At 44.0% G+C, this 25360-nt stretch overlaps 1 protein-coding gene across 1 annotated transcript in view; it reads left to right on the plus strand.

Annotated features, from left to right (window-relative positions):
* Nucleotides 1-25360, plus strand: part of RYR2 (ryanodine receptor 2) — a 2714825-nt gene that overhangs the window by 1949322 nt on the left and 740143 nt on the right. The window contains exon 62 of the mRNA XM_069234403.1: nucleotides 19122-19171. Within this exon, the coding sequence (XP_069090504.1) occupies nucleotides 19122-19171 (50 nt within the window). The remainder of the gene's footprint in view (nucleotides 1-19121; nucleotides 19172-25360) is intronic.

Below are 25360 nucleotides of genomic sequence, written 5' to 3' on the forward strand. Positions count from 1 at the left end.
TACTGTTTGAAGTGCTAAATAAGTACTTTGCATATTGCCTCCCAACAGCACAGCCTATTAATCCCATAGGATAAAACTGGGATTTCCTTATTACATCTTATAAGTGTAATTTTCATTCTGGAAGATATAAACATTTCGAATTTGGTGTCTCTGGAATCACATCTTATGGTGAAGTCAGATTTTAGATTGTCATTCCTAAAATGACACTTACAGAAAGTTGGCCTTTTCTGACTTTAGCTATTTGATTTGGTGTCTCCTGCCTTTCTCTGATCACTTATCTGGGGTGGATGACAGCTGGATTTTGTGTATTCCCTCTAGACAGCCACACACAATGGAGCTTAGGTGTGACTTGACTGGCCATCCTAGTTGGATGGGAGGGAGCAGCTGGCCACAGCCTCACTTACAACTGGATAGGCTGTGTCATGTCCCCATACAAAGGGCTTCATAACCCCAAATAGCAAGTCTGAAGCAAGGGAATGTAAGGCAGGACCTCGGTGTGCTTCAAAGGCCTGTCTTTGAAGTCTCTCCCACTTGAAAAGCCCAACTGGTTATAAGTACTGGACCTCTGACACCACCAACTCAGTACAATTCTGGACCTGTGAAAGAGGGAGGGAGTGCTGTGCTGCTGTACTGCTGAAGGACTGGCCCTCTGCTGGACTTCTGCTTTGCTGGACTCCTGCCTTGCTTGGCTGCCCTGCTGCTCACCTTTCCCTTGCCTGGGTGAGAAGGACTAGACCTGCATCACTTGAAGCCAGAGTTACATCAAGGGCTAGGTGTCTGGCCTCCTGATCTGAAGTCTCAGGAACATAACAGACTTCCAACCAACCTGCTCCTGCACCTGAACTCTGTCATCTGTGAGTCTGTCTTGCCAAGTTGTACCACCCAAGTCTTGGACCCTTGTAAGTTGACCTAGGGTGCTTTATGCAGCTGAACTGACACATCCTCTGTGAGAGCAGCAATACACATTGCTGCTGGTGCGTGGAGAAAATCGATGCATCACCAGCGCAACTAGAATCGCATTGCTGCTGTACCTTGCACCTCTACACCAGCGCATCACCCTTGGAACCAGCACTGTGTCACTTTTCTTGGCGCAAGGTCCTCACATTCCGGTAGATGGCAGCCTCGACAATGATGCTGAAACTCTGCATCGCAGCCTCTGTCCTCATCGGAACCAAAGCATCACCTCGACTGCACCTCAGTTTCTCAACATCCACACCGTAGGAACTCACTCTCCAGCCTCATTGCATCTCAGAACTGATGTGTTGCTGCTGTTGACACATCCCTTTTACTGCATGGTTCAGAGCTGACGCATCACTCAGCAACCCGGATTAAGGTGCTTTTGTTTAGCAGGCCCAACTGGGTCCATGTAGCCCGCACATGCTCCATTATGGCCGCACCAAACTTTTGACTTTGTCCTGTCCGGCACAACCAGATATTCTCACTTGGCACTTCTTGCTTCAAAGAGCTATTGTACGGTTTCATTTTTAAAATTTATAACTCAAGTTCTACATTTTGGATTTGTCATTTTGGTCTTGTTTTATTTATTAAATCTTACTCTATTTTTCTAAACTAGTGTGGATTAATTTTGTGTAGATTCTTTCACTTTTTACAGTTTTATGTGTAGCACAAATACTTTACACACTGTATTTGAAAGTAGGACAAGTTTAGATTGAGGGCTCTGTGCCAAGCTACCAGAGGGTGAGCAAAGATTAACTCTGGCTTTGCCGGACACTTACCCTGCCTAGGATTGTGGTTGCAGTTTGACTGAGGTTTATACCCCAGTCAGCAACAACCCAGTCTCTAACAATTTAGTTTTAAAAATGTGAGTTACCTCCCTTTCTGATTTATAAATGACTGAATAAATGAATGCAATATGCTTATATAACGCACAGCTACTCACAGAGTGTTCCGGCGCTCAGGTAAAATCAAAGGCGAGGAACAATAACCTGGGCCTGCCCACATATACTTAAACTGAAAATTCTTCAGTTCTTTCCTAAATTTCCCCAGAGAGGTAATTGATCTAGTATGAAAAGGAAGCTGGTTCCATGCCTTGGTGGCAAGGACTGAGAAGGAAGAACCTCCATGTCGCTGTCTTTAAAAGCACAGGACCACCAGTAAACCGGCACTACTAGAGTAAAGAGGTTGAGCCAGGCGGTATTCCATCATCCTCTGGTTCAGGTACTTTCCATGTAACGACCCTGATGGGCCAATGTCAATGCCTTAAATATAATGCGTTGCCGCATAGGTAGCCAGTGTAATTTTTCTTGAAACTGAGACACCCTAGTGCACCTATGAATTTTAAACATTCTGCATAACCTGTAGTTGGTTCATCAGATAGCCTGGCAAATCCAGATAAGGAACATTGGTATAGTCCAGTCGGGAGAGAATCAATAATGTCACTACTGTCACCTGAGTTTTATGTGGGAGATAGTGTAGAAACTTCTTCAACTTCTGCAAAATCCAGCAGCAGGACTTCACTATCACTGATACCTGATTCTTAAATGAGAACTGTGTGTCGAAAATTACCCCTAAATTTCTAGCCGCCAACATGAGAGCAGGAGGGGCGGGCCGACTTACACCAGGATCCCACCCATCCAAGTGACAGATCATGAACAAATAATAGAACCTCCATCTTGTCTGGGTTACATTGAAATTTATTGATTTTCAGACAATCCAACACCGCAACCATACAGCTCGAAAAAGCTTCTTTAGCCTCAGCAGAATCTCCATCATACATGAGCAGAAGTTGAGTGTCATCCTCATGCAAGAGTACTCTGATTTTTAAGGATTCCACTAACACCGTCAAGGGGGCCATATAAATATTAAAAAGAGTGGGACCAAGGTAAGAACCCTACAGCACTCCCCATCTCAGAAACAAAAAGCTTCATTCAAACTCTCCATTGGGCCAGAAAAGAACGGAGCCAGTCTAAAGCCCTGCCACTCACCCCCAGGTGCTCTAGCCTGTGCAGCAAGATGTCATGATCGACCGCATCGAATGCTGCGGACAAGTCCAATAGCACCATGGTAACATAAAGGCCCGAGTCCAGACTAAATTTAATGGACTCAGAGATTTCAAGTAAGACTTATTCTGTGCTGTGTCAGGCTCTAAACTCCGATTGCGAGGGGTGAAGCAAGTTATTCTCATCCAGGAAAGTGGTAGGCTGTCAATTCACCAATCTTTCCAGGACCTTAGCCGTGGCTGGCAATAAGGAAACAGGTCTAAAATTCGACTATGAATCAGTGTCAGCATTTGCCTTTTTAAGAAGAGGAATGGCACTAGTACGTTTCTATTCCTTCAGAACAATCCCTTCCCGAAGAGAGGCCTCAAAAAGCTGATGGTAAACCAGGACAATAATATCTGCTACAGATTTCAGCATATGATGGTGAATATGGTCCGAAGGTGCTCCTGATTTACATTGGGAGAAGGCAGCGACCTCACTGACCTTGTCAGTGTGCTTTGCTCCCCCACCGTGCATCTCCTCCTGGTAGCTGTGTGTCCCCCTGCGCTTTAGTTGCAGTGTTCGAGGCCCTCCTCCACCCTCAGGCTCCTGCCTCTGCCTCATCCCTGCTTCCTGACTTACGCCTACTGGCTGATCAGCACCTCCCACCTCCCCACCACTATTTAACAGCAGCCGATGTGCGGCCACACCGCTTACACGCCAAAGGTGCACCAAAGGCAAGCCCATCTGCGCCCGTTCGCGCCTGGACTGTACCCAGCACCAGGGATCCTGGTCCCTGCACCTCCCACCGTTATGACGCCAGCTTCCTCCACGCCCCCAACGCAAGACAATACACCACCTGCCACCATGCATCACTGAGTGACAACCAAGGACCCTTCGCCTGCCACAACTGCGCCTTCTGCCGCGGCACACCAGCACCACCTACCACACGGCCCCCAAGAACCAGACACGACCATCTCAGCTGCATCCTGCTCAACACATGCTTCCTCAAGAAACATGCCTTGGAGATTTGGGACCTGCTCGACTCCACCACCCCGATGTCGCATTCCTCACGCCTGCAGACAACACTGTTCTGCACACCTGGCCCTGTCCACCATCCCACAGATCCACAGGACCACAGCTGGAGGAAGATCCTTCTCCTACCTCGCAACTAAGACCTGGAACTCTCTTTCTCTTCATCTCAGGCAATCTTCCTCTCTTCCTTAATTCAAGAAGGACCTCAAGACCTGACTCTTCGACTGAACTGGCCATCCAGCGCTTTAAATGAGCTCCAGAACGTCCCCCCCAAGCGCCATGAGATCCAAACGGGTGATTAGCGGCACACTATAAGAACCCTGATTGAATCTACTTCTGCCACAGAAGGAACCAAAAATGTGTACAGTTTTGAACCACAACGTCCACCCAGGTTGTTTTCCCGGCTCCGGACAGATGAAGTGAGCCGGAAATATTTGCCTGAATTTTGAGGACCTTATCCTCAATTAAATAACTGAGGCAGGCAAAAAGAGCCTGACTAGGCTGTAATGGTGGGGAGGATGCTTTTGGTTCTGTAAATCTTGTCACAATTTTAAAGATCTCTTTGCTGTCATCTTCCTTAATACATTGGGTATAAAACGTGCCTTAAGCCATTTGATGTTTTTATGGTAGGTACATAGTGCCATCTTATAAATAACTTTATCTGCTTCCAAATACTGCCTCCGCCAAATTCTTTCCAGCTTCTTACATACTGACCACTCCCGGGCTAATTCTGCTGAAAACCAGTGGGCAGAAAAAGTCTTAATCGGTTCCTTTATTCTTCCTCACGGGGCTACTTAATGGGCTGCTTTCTCAAACCACCTCTTGGTTGCAAAATCCTTCTCCATCACTGAACCGGATAATTCAGCTTTTCATTTCATCAACACCTTCCCTAGGACCACCAGGGCTACCCTACCCCAAACCCTGTCCTCACTCATAAACACAGATGAACGAAATTCCTTAGCTAGAACACACTTCCATGAGAAAGGCAGTGTATAATGATCTCACCATGGCTCAGAGGACGGGGTCTCCCAATTCACAGGAATATTTGAAAATGTCCCATCAATAGCGTGACAAGCTCTATGTGTGGGACCGCTGGCAATACAGACCTGATTTAATGAGGTCACTGATTCCATAAAACGTGTAATCCAAAGATCTTCAAGCTACTCTAGGTCCATATTGAAGTCACCAAGTAAAGTAAAATTGGCAGAGAAAACGCATTTAGGCATCAGAGCTTGTTCCAGGGAGGTTACAAATGTCCCTGGATGTCCAGGGAGCGAAACACAAGTGCCCAAGAAAAAGAGCATCAACCACTGATCAAAAAATTAAAGCCTAAAAGCCACCCCACACTCCCCAGTTAGCAGATTAAAACCCAACACGTGCCAATAAAAGGTCCACATCAAATCATAAACCATACAAAAATTACTAGTGCGATAAAAAGTATACAAAACCAAGTATTAAAAACAGAGTCCAGGTGCGGTGCTTCACCCCATCTCATACCTTATGACCCAATCTTGACGCAAAACAGAAGACAGTCTCAACGGCCCTTTGGAGTTGGAGCACTCTTAAATTAAATAAAAAGTTCCAATTTGTAGGAGTATGAAAAGGGATACCCAGTATGTGAAGATTTGCACTTTGGCAACATCAGCCTCTCCAGTATGAAATACCTTAGATATGGCATATCTTGCTCTGCCAGGCGCAAGTATTTTCCTAAGCAATTGATATAAATTAGGTATTAGAAAGGGGCCATAACACAATCCTGGTGAGCCACCAGAATGGATCGAGTTTTAGACGAGAGTTTGCCATTTGAGCCATAACGAATCTTGGCCAATGTGTGCCAGTGAATTAGTCGAAGCATATCTATTAAAGCTTTTTCTATGCCCACCCGCTCCATGATGCCCCACAATTTCGAACTACATAGTGTGTCTAAAGCACAGGAGAGGTCCGTAATGGCTCTCTGAATGGCCCCTCTCCTGGTCATGACATATTTCACTATTATGAGGTGTAGGCCCTGCTCTTCTGTGCCAAACCCTGGGCAAAAGCCATATTGCAAATCGAATAAGATGTTGTTTCTCCTTGGGCAAAGCTTCCAGCCTTAAAAGTAACACTTTAGCTAGGATCTTAAAGGTGCTATCTAGTAGCTAGATTGGGCGATAGCAGCTTGGAAAGTTCAGATTCTCCTTTTAGAAAATTGGCACAAAACTGCCTCCTTCCAGCATGGTACTAGTTGGCTTACTGTGGCAGCTCATTTGTGAGCCGAAGGGGGGTCCAGAATGCTATATTTTCTTTCAATAGGTCCATAGGTACCTCATCTGGGACTGGTGTTTTCCTTGAGGGACTAATCTTAATTGCAAGAATGACGCCCTTGACATCAATCGCCTGACTCAGAATAAGAGGAGCAACCTCATCATAAGTTACTTCCGCTTCTTCACCAGAATCTCGCTCCAGACACGCTGGATCAAAGATCTTTGGATTATCCTTAGAGCACGGACATTTGCTGAGGGCTAATGTAAGATTTGTATGTGCTGCTGTGCATGCATGATGAAACCAAACAAGTGGCTGCTTGCTCTTAAGGGGTTTATGATCAACTAATGTGGAAGAGATAGAAGAGCATAATGAGTTTAATGCTTCTAGTACTAGGCGAGGACAGCCCCTTAGTCTGAAGCTTACAGTAAATTCATGCCAATATTCTATTAAAAACTCATGCATGAATTGCTTACTGTGACCTTCTTACAATTAATTCTGGCTCCTTTATTTCTCTTGTAAATGATTTTGCAACTCTCAAACTGTGTATAACCTCTTTTTAAATTAAGACTAAATAGTGTAGTGAGTGGTTAATGATCACTGGTGCAGCTAACAAATTTATTTAAACTCAGTCAATAAAGGTACAAAGTCTGAGGACAATAAAATAAAAACTTTCGTGCTGCAATTTTCATCTTCTGTAGAAGTGTTGGCGGGGTAAAATTGTATGTGGAAACATATAATATTGGGCTAAGACTGAATTCTTCGATGTTAAAATCGTATTTAACACATCCCTATAAAAGCATGCCTAAAATGCGTTATCTCCATCCCCCTGTGTCCAATAATCAATGTTAGAGCGCCGCCTAAAAACAATAAGATAATATTAACATCTTCTACCCATAACAACAAAATTTCTTCGATGTGCTAATCCTAGAATTCAAACAGATGGACATCGAGATCATCGAATATATGGGAAGATCTGAAGTCAAAGATGCAGTAATAAAAACATAATATCAAATCAAATGTTTCAGGAATTTTAAAAAGCAACAATTAAAAACAAGGGTTACATTCAACTTCCTTGACAAAAAGTTTGGTCAACTTAACTGAAATCAGTGTGGGCAAACATCCTTTTGCTCTACTGGGACACAAAACAGTGATGATAGGGGATGATGTGACTGTGGAGTTAATAGTAAGGACTTGCGGATTAGACTCGTCAGGCAGTTTGCCTTGGTATGTAGGACTGTGAAAAACAACATCAGCCTGTCAATCCATATGCTCCATTGAGGTAAGAGCTTCCAATTTGTTCCTTGTTTCTCAGAAGTTAGAATTGTTAATTTTATCAGAAACAAGGTGACATCCACTGAGTGTGATGCCTGTTCTATAAAAATCATGCAGGGCTTGGATTTAACAGAACCATGTTTATAAACCAGTGATTGAAAGCTCATGCAAAGCAGGACTTTTAATGTTTATTATCACACAGTCCCTCTAAGATTCCTTGGCACAATTACCAATGCATGTCTTACACAGACATCTAAAGATAAATCATATGTGCACGTCAGCTCTTTTTGAGCCAATATTCTGCCTTATTTTTTAAGGCAGAAAGGTCCTCCCTCTGCGATCATGCCAGAGAGGGAACCTCTTCCAGAACTATGAGATGAGTTGTGCATTCAGGAGGGAGCAGCCAATAAATGAAGTACTAGCTCTTTTAATATGTCTAGATATTTTGAAGATTGAGAAGGTGGGGTAATGACCCTTGTAGCGGTGGTTGGTTTCTTCCTGAAGATGGCAGATGGCAAACTCATGGTATTTACCCCTTAAAATACTTCCAATACAAATGCACAGATGGTACTTTGTTCTCAAGATGCGAAGGCGAGTTCTCTTATAGCTTACTAACATCCTGACTAGGTACTTTAAATTCATTTCTCAATTTGATATTGAATAGTTTAATTTCTTCGACTCCTGTAGTGAACTTCAGAAGAAATCCTCCAACGAATCAAAACATTTGCAAGTGTCCCTTTAATCTGGTTTTGAGGCCTGCCAGTCCCATTTAAGCAGATAGCCCAGAGTTACCATCTTGCTTCTTTGAACTATTTCTAATATCCACTTTCAACATTTCTGAATGTTGACTCACCACTCCGTCTGCTCACAGGAGCATGGTCGGGTCTTTTCTTTTTCTTTTGGGTGGAGGCATGTTGGACAGAATGGTGCTCACTGCAGAGATATCTGTCGGGGGTCATATGTTCTTCTGTTAGTTGTTTAGGCACTTTCCTCATTCCCCTCCTTCTCTAATCCTGGAGTTTCCTTTCTCAGTACCTAAGTACTTTAATAACGCCATGTGCTCCTTGTTATAACTTTAGATTTGAACCAGTAACTCACTAGGGGCCATATGTACGAAGACATTTTCCCATAGACATAGAGGGGGTCATTCTGACCACGGCGGTCTAAGACCGCCGGGGCCAGGGTCGGCGGGAGCACCGCCGACAGGCCGGCGGTGCCCTGCAGGGCATTCTGACCGCGGCGGTTCAGCCGCGGTCAGAAGAGGCAAACCGGCGGTCTCCCGCCGGTTTACTGCTGCCCTTAGAATCCCCCATGGCGGCGCAGCTTGCTGCGCCGCCATGGGGGATTCTGACACCCCCTACCGCCATCCTGTTCCTGGCGGTTCGCCCGCCAGGGACAGGATGGCGGTAGGGGGTGCCGCGGGGCCCCTGGGGGCCCCTGCCGTGCCCATGCCAATGGCATGGGCACGGCAGGGGCCCCCGTAAGAGGGCCCCGCAAAGTATTTCAGTGTCTGCTAAGCAGACACTGAAATACGCGACGGGTGCAAACTGCACCCGTCGCACCCCTGCAACTACGCCGGCTCAATTCTGAGCCGGCGTCCTCGTTGCAGGGGCATTTCCTCTGGGCCGGCGGGCGCTCTTTTGGAGAGCGCCCGCCGGCCCAGAGGAAATGTCTAAATGGCCGCCGCGGTCTTTTGACCGCGGTGCGGTCATTCAGCGGCGGTACCTTGGCGGACGGCCTCCGCCGTCCGCCAGGGTCAAAATCAGGCCCAGAATGGGTAAAATCCTTTGATACATCTGGCCCTAGATGAGAGAGATGACTGTCTTTTCATTACACCTATCTTCCACAAGCTCAATTTCAATATTAATGACCCCATCACAGAAATCAGGTAATTTGTAATTGTCTCTGACGCTATACTCTTGTTACAGTTTTTCTCAGGAAATGAACTATTTTACCTCTTGGCCATAGTTAATGATTCCTTAAATGAGTTGCTGATGCACTGCAAAAATAAGATAGTTTCCTTGGGATTCTTATAACTTCTGTACAGGGGCCAACATTGGTCATGCTCAGATAGGTGTGGAGGCACCCGGGCACATGCCCTGACGCGCCCCATGTGCCACAGGCTTCTTGGTGCATATTTATGCTCCCGTCCGGCACAGCTGAAGCAGCCCCCACCTTTTTACAACCAGTTGGATTGTGGGCACTGGAGTCTCTGCTGTACTCAAAACTCTTCAGGTGGCATGTACAGTAGGCCTCTTGCTACAGACGTATGCTCCTGTCTGACACAGCTGAAGCAACCCCTGCTACCTAACAACCAGCAGGATTGTTAGGCACTGGAGTCTTTTCCTTCCTCAGAACTTCTCAGGCACCCGCATTCCTGGCTTCTTGGAGCAGATTTATGCTCCCACCCAACACAGCTGAAGCAGCCCCCTCCTTACAACCAGCAAGACTGTGGGCACTGGAGTCATTGCCCTCCTCAGCACTCCTCATGTGTTCTGTGCCTGTGCAGCAGACTTCTTGGTGCAAATTTAAGCTGTCACCATACATGGCTGAAGCAGTCACTGCCTCTTTACAACCAGCCGAATTAAGGGTACTTGAGTCCTTGCCCTCATCAGAACTTCTCAGTTGTCACGTGCTGGTGGCTTCTTGTTGAAGGTTTATGCTCCTGCCCAGTCTCATGCTCTCCTAAAATTACTCTGGCATGAGTCCCATCAATACCTTCTTCTATAGGAACTGTTCAATATCCTTAGTGTTCCCCAAGAATTGTTCAAGAGGTAGGTAATTCACAGATTTAGGACTATATGCAAAGCTCTGTTTGTTTATTGTATTTGGATGTTTCACCTCTTTCTTTACCCTTTTCCTCATGTGCCCCTCCCACCAGTTTCTCTTTCTTCTACCCTTCCCTCCCCTTTGCCTCCCAACACCTCCAGATGCATCCCTACGATTGTCAAAACTCTTTTAGGCAAGACACCTCATGTTCATTTCTGATTTAATTTACGGGGATGTACATGTGCTCAGTACTTTGCCATTGTAAATTCAATTATATGATTTTATTTAGTACTGCATCCCGAATTTCCTTGTGATGAGGGCTGAACTATAGAAATTAAAAAGTACTAAGGGGAGATCAGGAAGGCCTCATGATGTTTGGGCCATAACAGGTAACAGAAAACACCTACAATTTTTGGTGAATCTAGAATAATCTTTTACTCCTGTCAACTAAGAACATGTATTACGATACTAACAGTCCATCACTACTGGGGAAGGGAATGTGCATGGAATCCCAGAAAGTGCAAGGAACATTGTTGCATCATACTATGAGTATATCCTCTTGTTAAATGGGATTAGAGAAGTCTGTGTCTTCTGTCATGCTGCTTGCGGGAATAGACAATGTAGACGCAATAAGCTACATTGTAAAAAAAAGAACTGCTATCTCTTCCATGTCTTGTCTAAAGAATAACATGGGCCATTCCAAACTACGAGGTATGCTTACGAGGAATGCAAAAAGAGTTTTCAGGCAGTGATTGCTACAACTTTACATAATGCCAATAATGTGATTCATTTTTACAGGCACAAAAAATGTAGGTGAGATACTCCCCAGATAAAATCGTTCAGCTTGAATCCCATTTTCCAAGGGTTTGGGACACGAGAACCCTCTGTCTATAGCAGTGGTTCCTAACCTTTTGATTTCTGTGGACCCCCACTTTAACATTAATGGAACCCAGGGACCCCCACTGAATCATCGTGGGAATCCGGGGACCCACGCCTCAATCATTACTGGAAGCTGGGGACCTAATTTGTCAATATTTGTTAATATTTTGGAATTTTCTAGGCTCTCGCGGACCACTGAGAAGGCTTCGCGGGCCCCTAGAGGTCCCCGGACCACAGGTTGGGAACCACTGGTCTATAGGTTAGATGGGGGTATGAGTGTAAATATTTAATAAGCAACCGTATATTAAGACATTCCCCTATTAAAAAGGTCCTCTTGGTCTTTCATTTTTCTCAAATCATCTACAAAGATGAAATTCTCAAGCGTTACCTATGTTCACCACATATATTCTATTTTGAATCACTCAGGGTGGGCCTTGCAGCAACAGAACTGTATTTAAAAAAAAAAAAAACTATAGCTCAACTTTATCAAGTCAAGGTAAAAAATGTTATATGGAATAAAAACTAATTTTCTCCTAGTAGATTCCTAGCCCTTTATTAATAGCTTAATTTTTGCAAGAATATGCAGAACCACTATTTGAATGTATGCACAGGTGTAACATTAATTTCTCCTTGTCCCAAGTAGATTTAGTGAAACTATTACTTAGAGTTGTATGGTGAGCCAGTTAATGCACAATAGCACTATTTTCAAAGGCAATACCATTGTTCATGTAGCTAATCTGTTTTCAAACCAATCACAATATCAGATTTCACAGAAATTAGTATTTATTTTTGCTGTGTTTTGTCCCCCATTCTACCATGCGGGAAATACATATGTACACAATGTATTATGATATAGAATTGTTCTGCTGTAGTCAAGCAATTCACAAGGGTTGTCCGCAAAGCTTCTTTTAATAGAGAGAACTATTTAGATGCCTTTTAGACCTGTCAGCCTTAGGGTGGTCTACCCCCAGCCGTTTTGCCTTTCTCCTCCATTTTTGAGGATCTTGTATTTTCTGGTCTTAGGACTGTGCGCATTTTACCACTGCTGACCAGTGCTACACTGCATGTGCTCACTCCTCAATACATGGTAACATTGGCCTATCCTCAATTGGCATACCTAATTTACTTATTAGGCTCTAGTAAATTGGTACTACATGTAACCAGGGCCTGTAAATCAAATGCTACTAGTGGACCTACAGCGTTGATTGTGCCACCCATTTAAGTAGTGCCTTTGAACATGTCTCAGGCCGGCCATTGCAGCCTGTATGTGCAGTTTTCAAATTGCCATTTTGACCAGCCAAAATAATCATTTTGTCTGGCCCAAATTATCCTTTTTAACATATATAAGTAATTCCTAGGGTAGGATCTTGATAGCTGAGAGTGCAGGGTGTAGTGTATTTGAAAAGTAAATTTTTATATGTCCTGGTAGTGAAACTCTCAAATTCATTTTTCAATTCTGCAAGGAGTACCTCTCCCATAGGATAACATTGGAGTTACGCTATTTCATTTAATAAGTTATAATTTCCAAATGGGAACAGAAGGCTCCAACAACTTTGTCCCCAGCACCTATACACTGTCATCTGTGGGTCTGCCTTGCCAAGTGATGCCAACCCTGTCCTGGATCCTTGGAAGTGGGCCTAAGCTGCTTTGCCAGCCTCTGTGGATCCAGCAGAACCAACACATCTCTTCTGCAATGCATCTCCAGCAGAACTGGCACATCACTTTTGGAACCAAAACATCGTTTCTGCTTTGAGAGTTCTTCCGATGCAAAGGGCTCTGCATTGACCATGCAGCCACATCTGAACCACTGTTTGTGTGAAGCACTTCTCTTCAATGGCAGTATTGACTGCGACACAGGTTCTCATACAGCAGCCTCATGATCCTCAGAACTGATGCATTGCCTCAACTATGTGACACATCCACGACACCAGACTTCATATCACAATCTTGACAGTGATGCAGGACCTCACATCACAGTTCCGCATCACCTCGGAACAAGCACATTACCTTGGCTGCGCAGTGCATCATCTGCGAGAAACCTCACAACACTCCGCAAACCAAGATTTAAGGTACTTTGTACAGCAGGCCTAACTGGGTCCCTGTAGTTACCCCGCACTCAATCGTGGTTGGCCTGTACTTTGTTCCGGTCGGCACAACCAGATAGACACAGTTGGCACTTTGGGCCTGATTCTAACCTTGGCGGACGGCGGAGGCCGTCCGCCAAGGTTCCGCCGCCAAATGACCGCACCGCTGTCACAAGACCGCGGCGGCCATTCTAACATTTCCTCTGGGCCGGCGGGCGCTCTCCAAAAGAGCGCCCGCCGGCCCAGAGGAAATGCCCCTGCAACGAGGACGCCGGCTCAGAATTGAGCCGGCGTAGTTGCAGGGGTGCGACGGGTGCAGTTGCACCCGTCGCGTATTTCAGTGTCTGCATGGCAGACACTGAAATACTTTGCGGGGCCCTCTTACGGGGGCCCCTGCGGCACCCCCTACCGCCATCCTGTTCTTGGCGGGAGACCCGCCAGGAACAGGATGGCGGTAGGGGGTGTCAGAATCCCCATGGCTGCGGAGCGTGCTCCGCAGCTATGGAGGATTCCCCCGAGCAGCGGAAAGTCGGCGGGAGACCGCTGACTTTCCGCTTCTGACTGCGGCTGAACCGCCGCGGTCAGAATGCTCGTGGGAGCACCGCCAGCCTGTTGGCGGTGCTCCCGTGGTTGGTAACGGCCACCAGGGTCAGAATGACCCCCTTTGTGTTTTTTTGGGCTATTGTTACTGAAATCTTGGCACCTGCATATCTCTGATTCTACTGATTAGATTGTTGTCGTTTTGGTCTTATTTTATTTATTAAAATGTATTGTGTTTTTGTAACATGGTGTGGGATCCTTTTTTATGTGCGATGCATTTTCATTGTGTTGCTGTTTTAAGTCTTACAGAAATACTTTACACATCGACCCTGAGTTAAGCATGACTACTTTATTCCAAACTACCCAAGGATTGAGCATAGGTTAATTTAGGGTTTGCTTCTGAACTCATCCTGAGAAAAATTATTCTTACAGTGTTAAGCACTATAAACTGTCAAGACAGCAAACAAACTGCCCCCCTCAAAATACCCACCTTACTACTCATTTTTTTAATTTGACCAGCAGTTTAGTCCATGTTTTGGCAGCAGGAAATTGATTTCCCAAATAATAAAATTCCCTCATCTGTGGGAGTGCAATATCATTCTTACAGAATCTTTTTTAAGCTTTCATTTTGAGCCAGCAGTCAAAATGTTTGATTGTTTTGGTTAGATTAATTACTTTGATTCATTAAAAAAAGCAGGCTCCCCCAAATGATTCCCAAAGCTAGTCTGAGTGAAAGCATATAAACAGTGGTGTCATCATGCATAATAGCAGACTTGGTCGAGGCCCATTGTCCGGAATTGCCTTTATGGCAGCATCAAGGTCGAACAAAGGGTGCCAAAGTAGAATCTTGGTGAATACCATTGTCAGTTTTGAACTCCATGGTGAACTTCCCATCCAGATCATAATGAACATAGTCAACTGTATTAAGACTTAGGGCCTGATTTAGAGTTCAGAGTTCCCAGGTGACATTTCTAGTCATTGGTAGGAACTGCCACCACAGCTTTTGCTGTTAATGGGTTAAATGTTTGACTGCCTGCCATTAAACTGTTAACTTGTTTCTGTTTCTTCAAAAACAAAACCCAAAAGCAGGATTTTGTTTGAAATAACAAAAACTGTTGACCACAGGTGTGGGGATTACTTTGGAATTGTTTCTGCCCCTTCCCACCAGGTTTATTATAGTGGTTTGGGACAGTAAAAATTCAACATTTGACCGCCCACTCTAAATCGGGTTGGTGGTTGAATGGTCAAACCTCCAGCAGCCCTTACTCCATCGGGCCGTTGAAGGAATGTGCCAGTAATAGAGATGGATTAGACTCCATTACTCACATACTTAAAGTCCTCCCAACTGTAAATCAGGCAGGCAGACCTTCAGATTAGCAAGAAGGTACTCTGAGCTGTTGTAACAGCTTGGTTAGATCCATGTTTGGTTAAGGTAGTCCGGTTGCCAAGGGCTGATTTAGAGTATCATGTAGAGGGCGCTCTGTCTCAACAGCTAGGGGTACCTTCTTTCGCAATCTCAAAATAAGCCCCTTAGCAACTGGACTACCTCAACCAAGCATGGATCTAACCAAGCAGGAAACAGCCATTACAATGCGGTCATTACCACGCATGACCATTGCCACAGAGCCATTACCACGCTTATGCCTTTACCATACATGCCTTTTCCACACATGCCTCTACCATGAATATACCTTTACATAAGTAACTATAATGGATGCCCCAGAGGAAACTATAACTCGCGCTCCGCCATGCACAGTTTTTTCATCAAAAATGTTACTGCAACTATTTCATTTATATTTTATCAATGATGTTATCAAAGATGTCATGAATGCCGTAATTTGTGGGATACTTAGCAGTGCATGGCAAGGGTGGGAGTTGTAGTTCCCATAGGGTACAAGTTATAGTTACATGAGATTACTCTAACTATAACTGGTGAATTTTTATGGTTTTGTATGTTTAAAATGGGAGCCTTGCTATAACGTCCCTGTAACTTTTTTTATGTGAATTTCTGTTTTAAAAAAATTCTATTTCCTAACTATAACGTCCCTGCAACCTTTGTTTTTTTCAGTGAATGTCTATGTTTTTTTTTAATGTATAGAAATTTTCATTACCATGTCAATCCAACCCTCATTCTCTGCAGCCAACCCCTATAGCCCCCAACCCCACGCTGCGTGACGCTTTCACCAATGCGCAGTGGGGGTTGTCCCCTATAACATCCCAACCCTCTATGGCCCCATCTTCTCAGGCAGATATCGGCCCGAGGACCCCATCCCCTGGGGCCCAGCGTAAACATTATTTTCAGGGGGGGTTTGCTGGGCCCCCCATCCCACAGGCTGATCTCACTCTGGGGACCCCATCCCCAGAGCCCAACATAAACATTTTTTTTGGGGGGGAGAGGGGTTGTGCGACCCCCCCGGTCTTTCTCGGCCCGGGAGACCATATCCCCGAGGCCTGGCCTAATTTTCTTTTTTGGGGGGAGGGAGCGCTGCGTGGCCCTGGGGACCCTATCTCCTGAGGCCAGGCCATGTGACCTTGGTGCCCCCCAGGGCACCCAGTCTCAATGTTGGGGACCGTGGGGGAACCCTGCATGCCCCCACAGTCCCATTTGGCTCCCCAACTCCTGAAGGAGCCAGTATTGCTGTCACAGATAGGCGGCTGCTGAAGCAGCTCCCTCTCTGTGAAAGCAGTTTCCTCCGTGTGCCCGCCCATATCTCGGGGCAACAGTGGGGGCTGCGGGGCCCGCATCATATTTGATTAGTGCCCTGTGGAGGTGCCTGTCCCCGGGAAAGGGGGAGAGGCAACGCGGCCCTCCCACATAAAATTACATTTAAACCCCAGGGAGGTCGGGTTCCCCGAGGTTGTGACAGGGCGCGTGGCCCCTGCATCATATTTGTTTAGTACCCTGAGGAGGTGGAGGTCCCCGGCACTGCAGGGGGCCAAGTGGCCCCTGCACACATTATGTTTTTAGCCACGGGGACGTGGTGGGCCCAGGGCTGCGGGAAGGCAGGGCGGTATTACAAATATAAATACCACAGGGACCTTCGCCTCTAGGACCCACCACCAGAGCTAATAGTTGAGGGTGTCTGTACCCTGGGCCCCTTTTCTATTTTTTTTACCTTTGTTCTGGAACTCTGCTGAAGCCGAGTTCCAACATGGCTGCCAACACTTCCTTGTTTAAGTGTTGACAGCCAATCAGATCTCAGCTTGAGATCAGGGGGGTCGCGAATCCTTTGCGTCCCTACAAATGCAAATTTGGATTTTCTTTAATTTCTCTAAAACTACTGAATGGATTTACACGAAATCACAAAAAGGTCGCTTTCTGGACCAGGCCCTAGCTTTCTGCCAGATTTGGTGTAATTCTGTCTAGTGGTTTCTGTGCCATCTCTGTTTTAAATCTCTAAGGCAAAAATGAATCGGGAAAAAGCATTTTGGGGCCCCCCTTTTTCTTGGCCCCCCACTTGAAGAATCACCCCAAAACTTTCCAGACAGCAGTTGACTTGATTTGCAAATTTTAGTGGGAATGTTTTGTGAAGGTTCATCAACCAGCGCCAAAGGTATAGTCAAGTACAAAAATGCTTTTTCTATAGAAAGTAGATCCCAACTATAACTACCTAGTGGCGACTGCCACTAGGTAATATATTCATATACATATGCATATATATCTATATCTATTTATATCTATATATATATATATATACATTATATATATGTTTTTACACTAGGGTGGGTACTGGTTTTTGGGTGGGTGGTAAGGGCATTTTTGGGGTTTAAAGTGGGTATGGGTTTTAGGGTGGGTATGGGTTTTTGGGTGGTAAGGGCATTTTTAGATTTTAGGGTGGGTATGGGTTTTTGGGTGGTAAGGGCATTTTTAGTTTTTAGGGTGAGTATGGGTTTTTGGGTGGCAAGGGCATTTTTAGGTTCTATAGTGGGTTTGGGTTCTTGGGTGTTAAGGGCGTTTTTAGGTTTTAGTGTGGGTATGGGATTTTGGGTGGGTGTGGGTTATTAGGTTTTAGGGTGGGTATGGGTTTTTGAGTGACAAGGGCATTTTTAGGTTTTAGGGTGGGTATGGGTTTTTGGGTGGTAAGGGCATTATTTGGGTTTAAAGTGGGTATGGGTTTTTGGGTGGTAAGGGCATTTTTAGATTGGGTATGGATTTTTGGGTGGAAAGGGCAGTTTTAGGTTCTAGAGTGGGTTTGGGTTTTTGGGTGTTAAGGGCGTTTTTAGGTTTTCAGGTCTCTCCTGGCAATAATTAATGTACATTTAATCCCACACCCCTAAAAACCCATTGCCCCGAATTTTCAGAACCTGCTAATGTCCATTTCCCAGACACCCAGGTGCTGGTCTTTTTCAAATCAAGTTTTTTTTTGGTAAAATTCTAATTTCCCAATATACCCTGATCTGGTTTTAGCAGTATCACTTCCATAGTAGCCTTACATTTTAGCGACATTGTAATAAATTGTTCTAGGAACAGAGTTAGAGTAGCAGGATCACGCCTCCCTCATGATGCTGTCAAATTCGACCGAAAAGCAAGAATATTTTGAATCTGTGTGCAAACTTTGAAGCCCCAGTATTAAAGTAATGGACTGCAACATAGCTGAACATATCTGTTGAATTGTATCTGAGTCGAGAATTATCCATTTTAATTACTTTACGTTTGACGTAATTTCACCTTTTTTAGGGGGGACATTACATTGCCAGCAGTTTCTGGGTGATATCCAATCAACTGCTTACAGATAAGATTCTGTTAAGCATAGCCTCCTGTCCCGCACCAGTTTACTGCGTTTGCAGTGCTAATGTGATAGCCATGATTGTATTCGTCTGTAAATGATGTAAGGCACTATGTTCAAATGGAATATGTGCAAGGTGTATGTTGAGCTACGAGGTCCACGTTTCAAAAGTGGTGGCAGAACAGGCATATACTAATAAAGGAGTAAAGAATATTCTACAATAAAGATCTACATTCTCAACAAATATGGCAAATTGCGGATGTGTATCAAACAATCCAAAGCGCTATTCATTAATACTTACCATATTACCCACAACACCATGATGGATTCCAATTGATGGTACAGTTTTCTGTGATAGTTCAGTGGCTACTTTGTTCCATCACATTCTGATTACTTTCCTATTAGCTTGGCTTTGATTTTCCTTTAATTATAATATGTGCTTTTTAACCATGTTTCAAATGGGGCTTCCCTGTCAATCCTAGTTTCCTTTGGTTCTTTATTCCTAAATTGTGTCAAGCCAATTCTTTGTGTGTGACCTTATGTTGCTTTTTCTTGCTTATATTTCAGCTTTTATCTTTCTTCGTTCTTTATCTCTTTCTTTCTTTCTTTTTTTGTGTTACACTTATCTTCAGCTTATTCTGCAAACTTGGAGTTCTTGTCAGACATAGGATTTCACTCTTTGGTAAGGACAATCTTAACAATACCAGCATGGCCAGCGGTCTGATTTGTTTTGTCATTTTGTCATTTTTTATTTTGTGATCTGCTGCATTGTTGCATGGTTGATGGCTGCATGCTTAATGATTTAGAAGCTAATACACCTTGTAGGTAAAGGAAACTCTTCAGTAAGTAAGCTTTTGAAGTCACTACATGATTTAGGAAGTGTACACGTTTTGCATGTTTAAGCAACATTTTCGATATACAAAAAATAAGTCAAGATCATTAATACTAGTTGCAAAGCATTTCAATGCGATTGTTGAGTACATTTTGATTTACATTCTTGCAACAAGCCTAAAGGGACGCAAGGACAACACAAGGGGTTTAGTAAGATTTGCAATGCCATGCAAGGGATGATTTGCTTTGCCTTGCGTGTCTTTATAAAGAAATGTAACACAACGCACCTGCTTCACTGCATTACATTTTATTTCAAGCTGGGAGGTGTTTAATGGGTGGAGCAGGGTGGTCACCTGTGTCCACCATGGAGTTTGAAGCATCCCAGATTTACTAACAGTGGTAAACATGGGAACGCTACACACTCTCCAGTCAGCCAAAACAAGGAGAATCAGTGCAAGAGTGCATCAGTGCAAGAAGAGAGCTGAAATGCTCCATATGGTTGTAAATTTGGAGCATTTCTGCTCTCTCCCTTTCAGGCAGCGCATCAACTTTGCATGAAAAATGAGTAAACATGTCCCCTAATACCTGAATCTGCACACTGCTTTAGCCTTTGAGCAACAAAGGGGTCCCGATTCTTTTGCAGTACAATGCAGCGGTGCACATTGATGGTTATACTGCCACCCTCATTGACATTAATGGAGCTGAACTTGCATGTGTCACCCAATGTGCTGAGTAGAACATTAATGGGAGGGAGCCTTGCATGGGAAAGTAGCCTTCTACCTCAACATTCGAAGTGCAACTTTGCCGGCATTGCCAGGACCCTCCGTTAATAGGCTAGGGGCTGCAAGACAGCTAAAAGTGGTGCATGTGAATCGGGCTTCCCATGGTATATTTAGCTGCCCTAGGGACTGTCTTCTGCTCCTCCCAAAGTTCACACACATTGTAAGTTGTCATAACTTCATGACTACCACCTGCCCTATGCAGGCTGTAAACATTTCATGATTTGTAACAGCAGGAGCATTTGTAAAGAACTGCAGAACCAGGAGAGTCACAAGGAGGGAGAAAAACCTTTGTGCTGCCTTCCTTCACTTGTGATTCATCACACTGCGCGCATTGAGATTCACAATAGTAATAAGATGGTGCAGTGTATATTTGTGTATTGTAAATTGCCACTTTGTATTCACAGAGTCAACTTTGCTGGGTTTGTGAATACAATCTACATTTGTAAATCTGGAAACTGTTCTTTTGAAGGATTTAAGAGGTTTTTTTGACTAAATGAAATATTACTCATTGATCATGTGTATGTCACAGTTTATCAATGTGCTTTAACAAACTTTATGCTCTAATTCATGAACGACCACATGGTGTTGGTTTGTCAATGGCATGTTGAAAAATGCATACAATATGTAGACTAGTTCTATGCAACAGATTATAATGATGTCAGTAGCCTGCTGTGTAGGCACACGTTAGATGCTCCAAATGAACTACAAAGCTCCTTCGGTATTATACTATGCAGTATCCCCCAGAAAATATGTAAAAGTAAATACAATGTGTGCCAGTACTTCAGAACCCCGTGCACACCATCACATGCAGTGGTCTGTCCAACAACATATTGAGCGTATGCTGGTGGCTGTCTCATCTTCTTATTCGGAAACTTGGAGCTCCCTATAGAATGAGTAGAGTGACAAGTCATCAATCCACCCTTTGTGGCATCAGTAAAGCAAAACTGATCTGTTCTTGTGCTCCTCTGGCCTGGCTTTGGGAGGGTTCCTAAGCCCACTGGTGTCTAATCTCTGACGGAACCATAGTTGAAACCTTGTGCTCTCACAAAAACCCTACCCAAAGGGTAGTTTAAGATGACCTCCAGCAGGCCTACATTCACCATCACTTGTAAACATATACAGCTTGTAGTCCACATTTAGGAATGGCTTTGGCTTGACAATGGAACACTTACCATTCTCTCTCCCAAAATGAAAGATATTTGAAATTAGAGCTTCCACCATTATTCGTAGTGTGAACTTTGCAGATAACTACTCATTAGACATCAAGGATAAGACTGGAAATGGGGGGATACATTTATCTCTGTACAGGGCACATTGTGACATCCTGTTTGTGCTCGGTTTTTATTGTGACCCTCAACAAGCTTTTGGGCTGTCTTGGTGTCAGATCTTGGGCATCACAGATGGGTTTCTTCATAAGCCATAACAGAAATGTTACTTCACCAAAAGGCAACATTTATTCATTCTGAAAATCTTTGCAAAAGGCTGTGAATGCAAGAATAGAGACCTTCTAGGTACAGCAGTCCTTTGTATTTCCATGTCTCTGCATGCTTAAATGAAGTACCAGCATTCTCTTCCCTGTCTTTTAACGGAATATGATTCACAATGCCTAGAAAAGTGGTCCGTCACAAAGAAGACATCAGGGGTAATACACAGTAGTCAAAGGAATTGCCCTCTGCTCCAGTAGTGCCCACAGGTGCCTTCTCCGAGAACTGCTTCATTGCTTAGGGTTACTGACTTAAAAGGCCAGCTGATAGCCTTTCAGTGCTTTCCAGTTGCTGAAGGTGTGATAATAACCATTGATACGCTTCTTTGCGAATCACACAATTGTGGGTATACCTACTCACTATGTTTCACAACAACTCCCAATTAGTATACTGTGGGCCATATTTATACTCTGCGCTGGATTTGCATATTTTTGTTTATGCCAATGCGGCGCAAACCTAACTCTATATTTATACTTTGGCGCTAGACCCGTCTAGTATCAAAGTTATGGAGTTAGCGTCATTTTTTGCCTGCGGAAAACTACTTTGCGTCAATGAGATGCAAGGTAGGCGTTCCTGGGCAAAAAATTACTCAAAGGCCTTTGCGCCTTATTTATCCTCCCATGAAAAAATCACACACGGGAGGTGGAGGGCCTTAAATAATGGTGCCAAGCCTGTCTAGCGCCATTATTTATCGCCTGGGTCAGGGCAGGCGTTAGAGGACCTGTGGGCTAATTTCCATGGTCGGAGACCATGGAAGCAGTCCACAGGTGCCCTTCCCTGCACCCAGGGGCACCCTCACCCACCCCCACCAACAACTGGGGGGACCCATCCCAGGTAAGTCTAGGTAAGATTTTTTTTTTTTTTTGAAGTGCCATAGGGGGGCCTAACTTGGGCCTCCCTACATGGCACTGTGCCCAATGGCCATACCCAGGGGACATAAGTCAGGCAGGGGGGGCAAGACTCCTGTCTTTGCTAAGACAGGAGTCATGTCCATGGAGGTTGTGCATCAAAATATTACGCTGGTCAGGTTAGAGTCATTTTTTTTTACACTAACCTGACTAGTGACATTCTTTCACGTACAACCTCCAGTCTTCCCTAAGCCTCCCCTACCCGGTTAGTGCCAGCTAGCATCATTCCTTAAATATGATGCCCGGCTGGTGCCTAGGAATGGCGGTAGCTGGCAGTATACTTTTTGACGCAAACCTGCATCCTTTTTTCCAACGTACTAGGGATTCTAGAGGTACCCAGAGTTTGTGGGTTCCCCTGGAGGAGATCAAGAAATGTGCCAAAATACAGGGAACATTTAGTTTTTTTCACAAAAATGGGAATAAAGGGCTGCAGAAGAAGGCTTGTGGTTTTTTCACTAAAAATGGCAACAACAAATGGTTTGCGGTGCTAAAATCACCATCTTCCCAGCTTTCAGGAACAGGCAGACTTGAATCAGAAAACCACATTTTTCAACACAATTGTGGCATTTTACTGGGACATGACCCATTTTTACAACTTTTTCTGCTTTTAGCCTACTTCCAGTTAGTGACAATGCTGGATCCAGGACAGCTACACATTTCTGAAAAGTAGACAAAAGTCTGAATTCAGCAAGGGGTCATTTCTGTAGATCCTACAATGTTTTCCTACAGAAAATAACAGCAGAATAAAAAAATATTGAAATTGAGGTGATTTTTTTTTTTCTGTCCACTTTTTTTGTATTTTTGTAAATAGAGCGCATCCTTGTGTTTCTGAAGTGACGCAGCGTGGCACTGCTAATTTTGGCTCAGCGCTGCAGTGTGCCACTTCCTTGTAAATATGCCCCTACATTTACGACAAGAAGCTGCTCGTATTGTGTTAACACAAACATGCACCCATACTTGGAGTGAAGGCAAGGAGAATGAGAGAGAAAATAGCACATGATTGTGCCTAACACCCTTGAGGGTGATTAGAGCATATCCCTCAAGGCCACGACAGCCAGTCAGCTAAAACACTCACGCAGCAGGGATCCACACTCCATTTAAACATGCCCAAGACAATGTAAAGTTTCCTGATACATGTAAAACTTCCTGGAACTGATGAATCAAATATTTTCAATGCCAGAGATAACCTAGGGAGGTGGATCCCACCAAGCCGCTGTCGCAAAAATTATAGTGGATTTGCAGATAGGACACCTGCGACCTATGATCATATTTTCTTCCTAGCGTGTCTCAGACCTGACTGTAACCAAAATAATCTACTTTATTTTATAGACTAAATCCCACATTGACAATTAGGCTTATTGTGCACTTGATTTTTGCTTCACAAATTTATAGTAAGAGGCCCACAAATGTTAACATTCCATGTCCTACATCTCTCTCTGTATAAAAGTGATCATTTTATGAGCACACTTCTAATTTAGAAAATCCCTATTTGCATATCAGCCGGTGTGGGTTAGACCTATATCATGGGCTGCCTTTTACACACACCATATGGCTATTTTTCTATATGTTAACGGAGGTTTAAAAACAAGGGTACAGTGAAGCAAAACATAAAAGGGTAGTAGTAGATAGACTGGATTCCTTTAATGTGACTTCCATCACAGTACCTTAAGTACACTTAAAGCGTGAGGTGTTGAATATACCAGCACAACCAAACAGATATACAGGTAGAAACTAGAGAAGTTAATAGTGAAACAACCTTTTAGTTAAATAGACACAACTTTGTTTATCAAAGTTCTTTAAATATGGTAAGAATGGGACCCAGACAGCAGACGTTATAGCAAAAAAGAAGCTCATAGAAATGAATACACCTAAAGGCCAAGAAAATAGCTTCTTTAACCAAAATGTTCTGTGGTTTGGGCTCAGGTCTCCGTAGAACTTCCCTGAACCTCACAAGTCATCAGGGAATTCATTCAGGGCTACAGAGGGAACTCGAGAACCAAACTCACTAGTCCTCAGAATAATATTTACAGCAGACTGTCTGCTTGGCTCAGCCTTTGTTGTTGGCAGCATTTCCCTTTGGGTTCAGTACATTATTAACTTTCTTACATAAAGTTCCTTAAAACAAGCTCCTCTCAGCAAGCATTTGTCCTACCAGAGCCAGGTTCAAATAGCTCTCTAAATTAGGTCACGAATCTCGCTTTCTGGACCAGAAAATTAAATTCAGGATAAATATAAATTTTATGCTATGTTAATTCGTTTTTGTTAAATGCTCCTTCAGATGTTGGGATCTCACAGTGCTATGACACAGTAAATCAAGTCTCAATGCTAGCTCAAAATGTTAATGAGGAGAAGATTGGTCATCAGAAGCTTTCCTAATGGTTAGAACTCTGTCTGGGCGCCCACTTTGTAGAGAAGGGAATTCGACTATGATGTCTGATAGAGAAGCTCCAACCATCACAGCCTTTATTTGTTGACATGTGGAACTTTAACAAGTTGGAGAATGGCGCACCTGAAGGCCTACAGTGGTTAACATAAGTGAAAACGATGCCGAAGTAAAAGAGGTACATCATCATAAATGTGTCTGTGAGTGGTACAAAGGACTTTACAAGAGATCCTTGCATCAACTCGGAAACAATAAAGCTGACAAAAAAAGATTTTTTGTTGCTAACCAGTGCTAGGAAACCATCAAGCATGATTTTCACATGTTTATAATGATGAGGAAATATGTCTTTGGCATACACTGCGAGTGCATGCTGGAAGAATACTAGTAAATGTGTGTACATGTGGATTATCTCATTCATGTGTTGGAGTTACCCATATCAGGCCATCAAATGAGCCATGTTACTTTATATCACAGCACACCGAG

Source organism: Pleurodeles waltl, chromosome 5, assembly GCF_031143425.1.
Source record: "Pleurodeles waltl isolate 20211129_DDA chromosome 5, aPleWal1.hap1.20221129, whole genome shotgun sequence".
NCBI classification, from domain to species: domain Eukaryota; kingdom Metazoa; phylum Chordata; class Amphibia; order Caudata; family Salamandridae; genus Pleurodeles; species Pleurodeles waltl.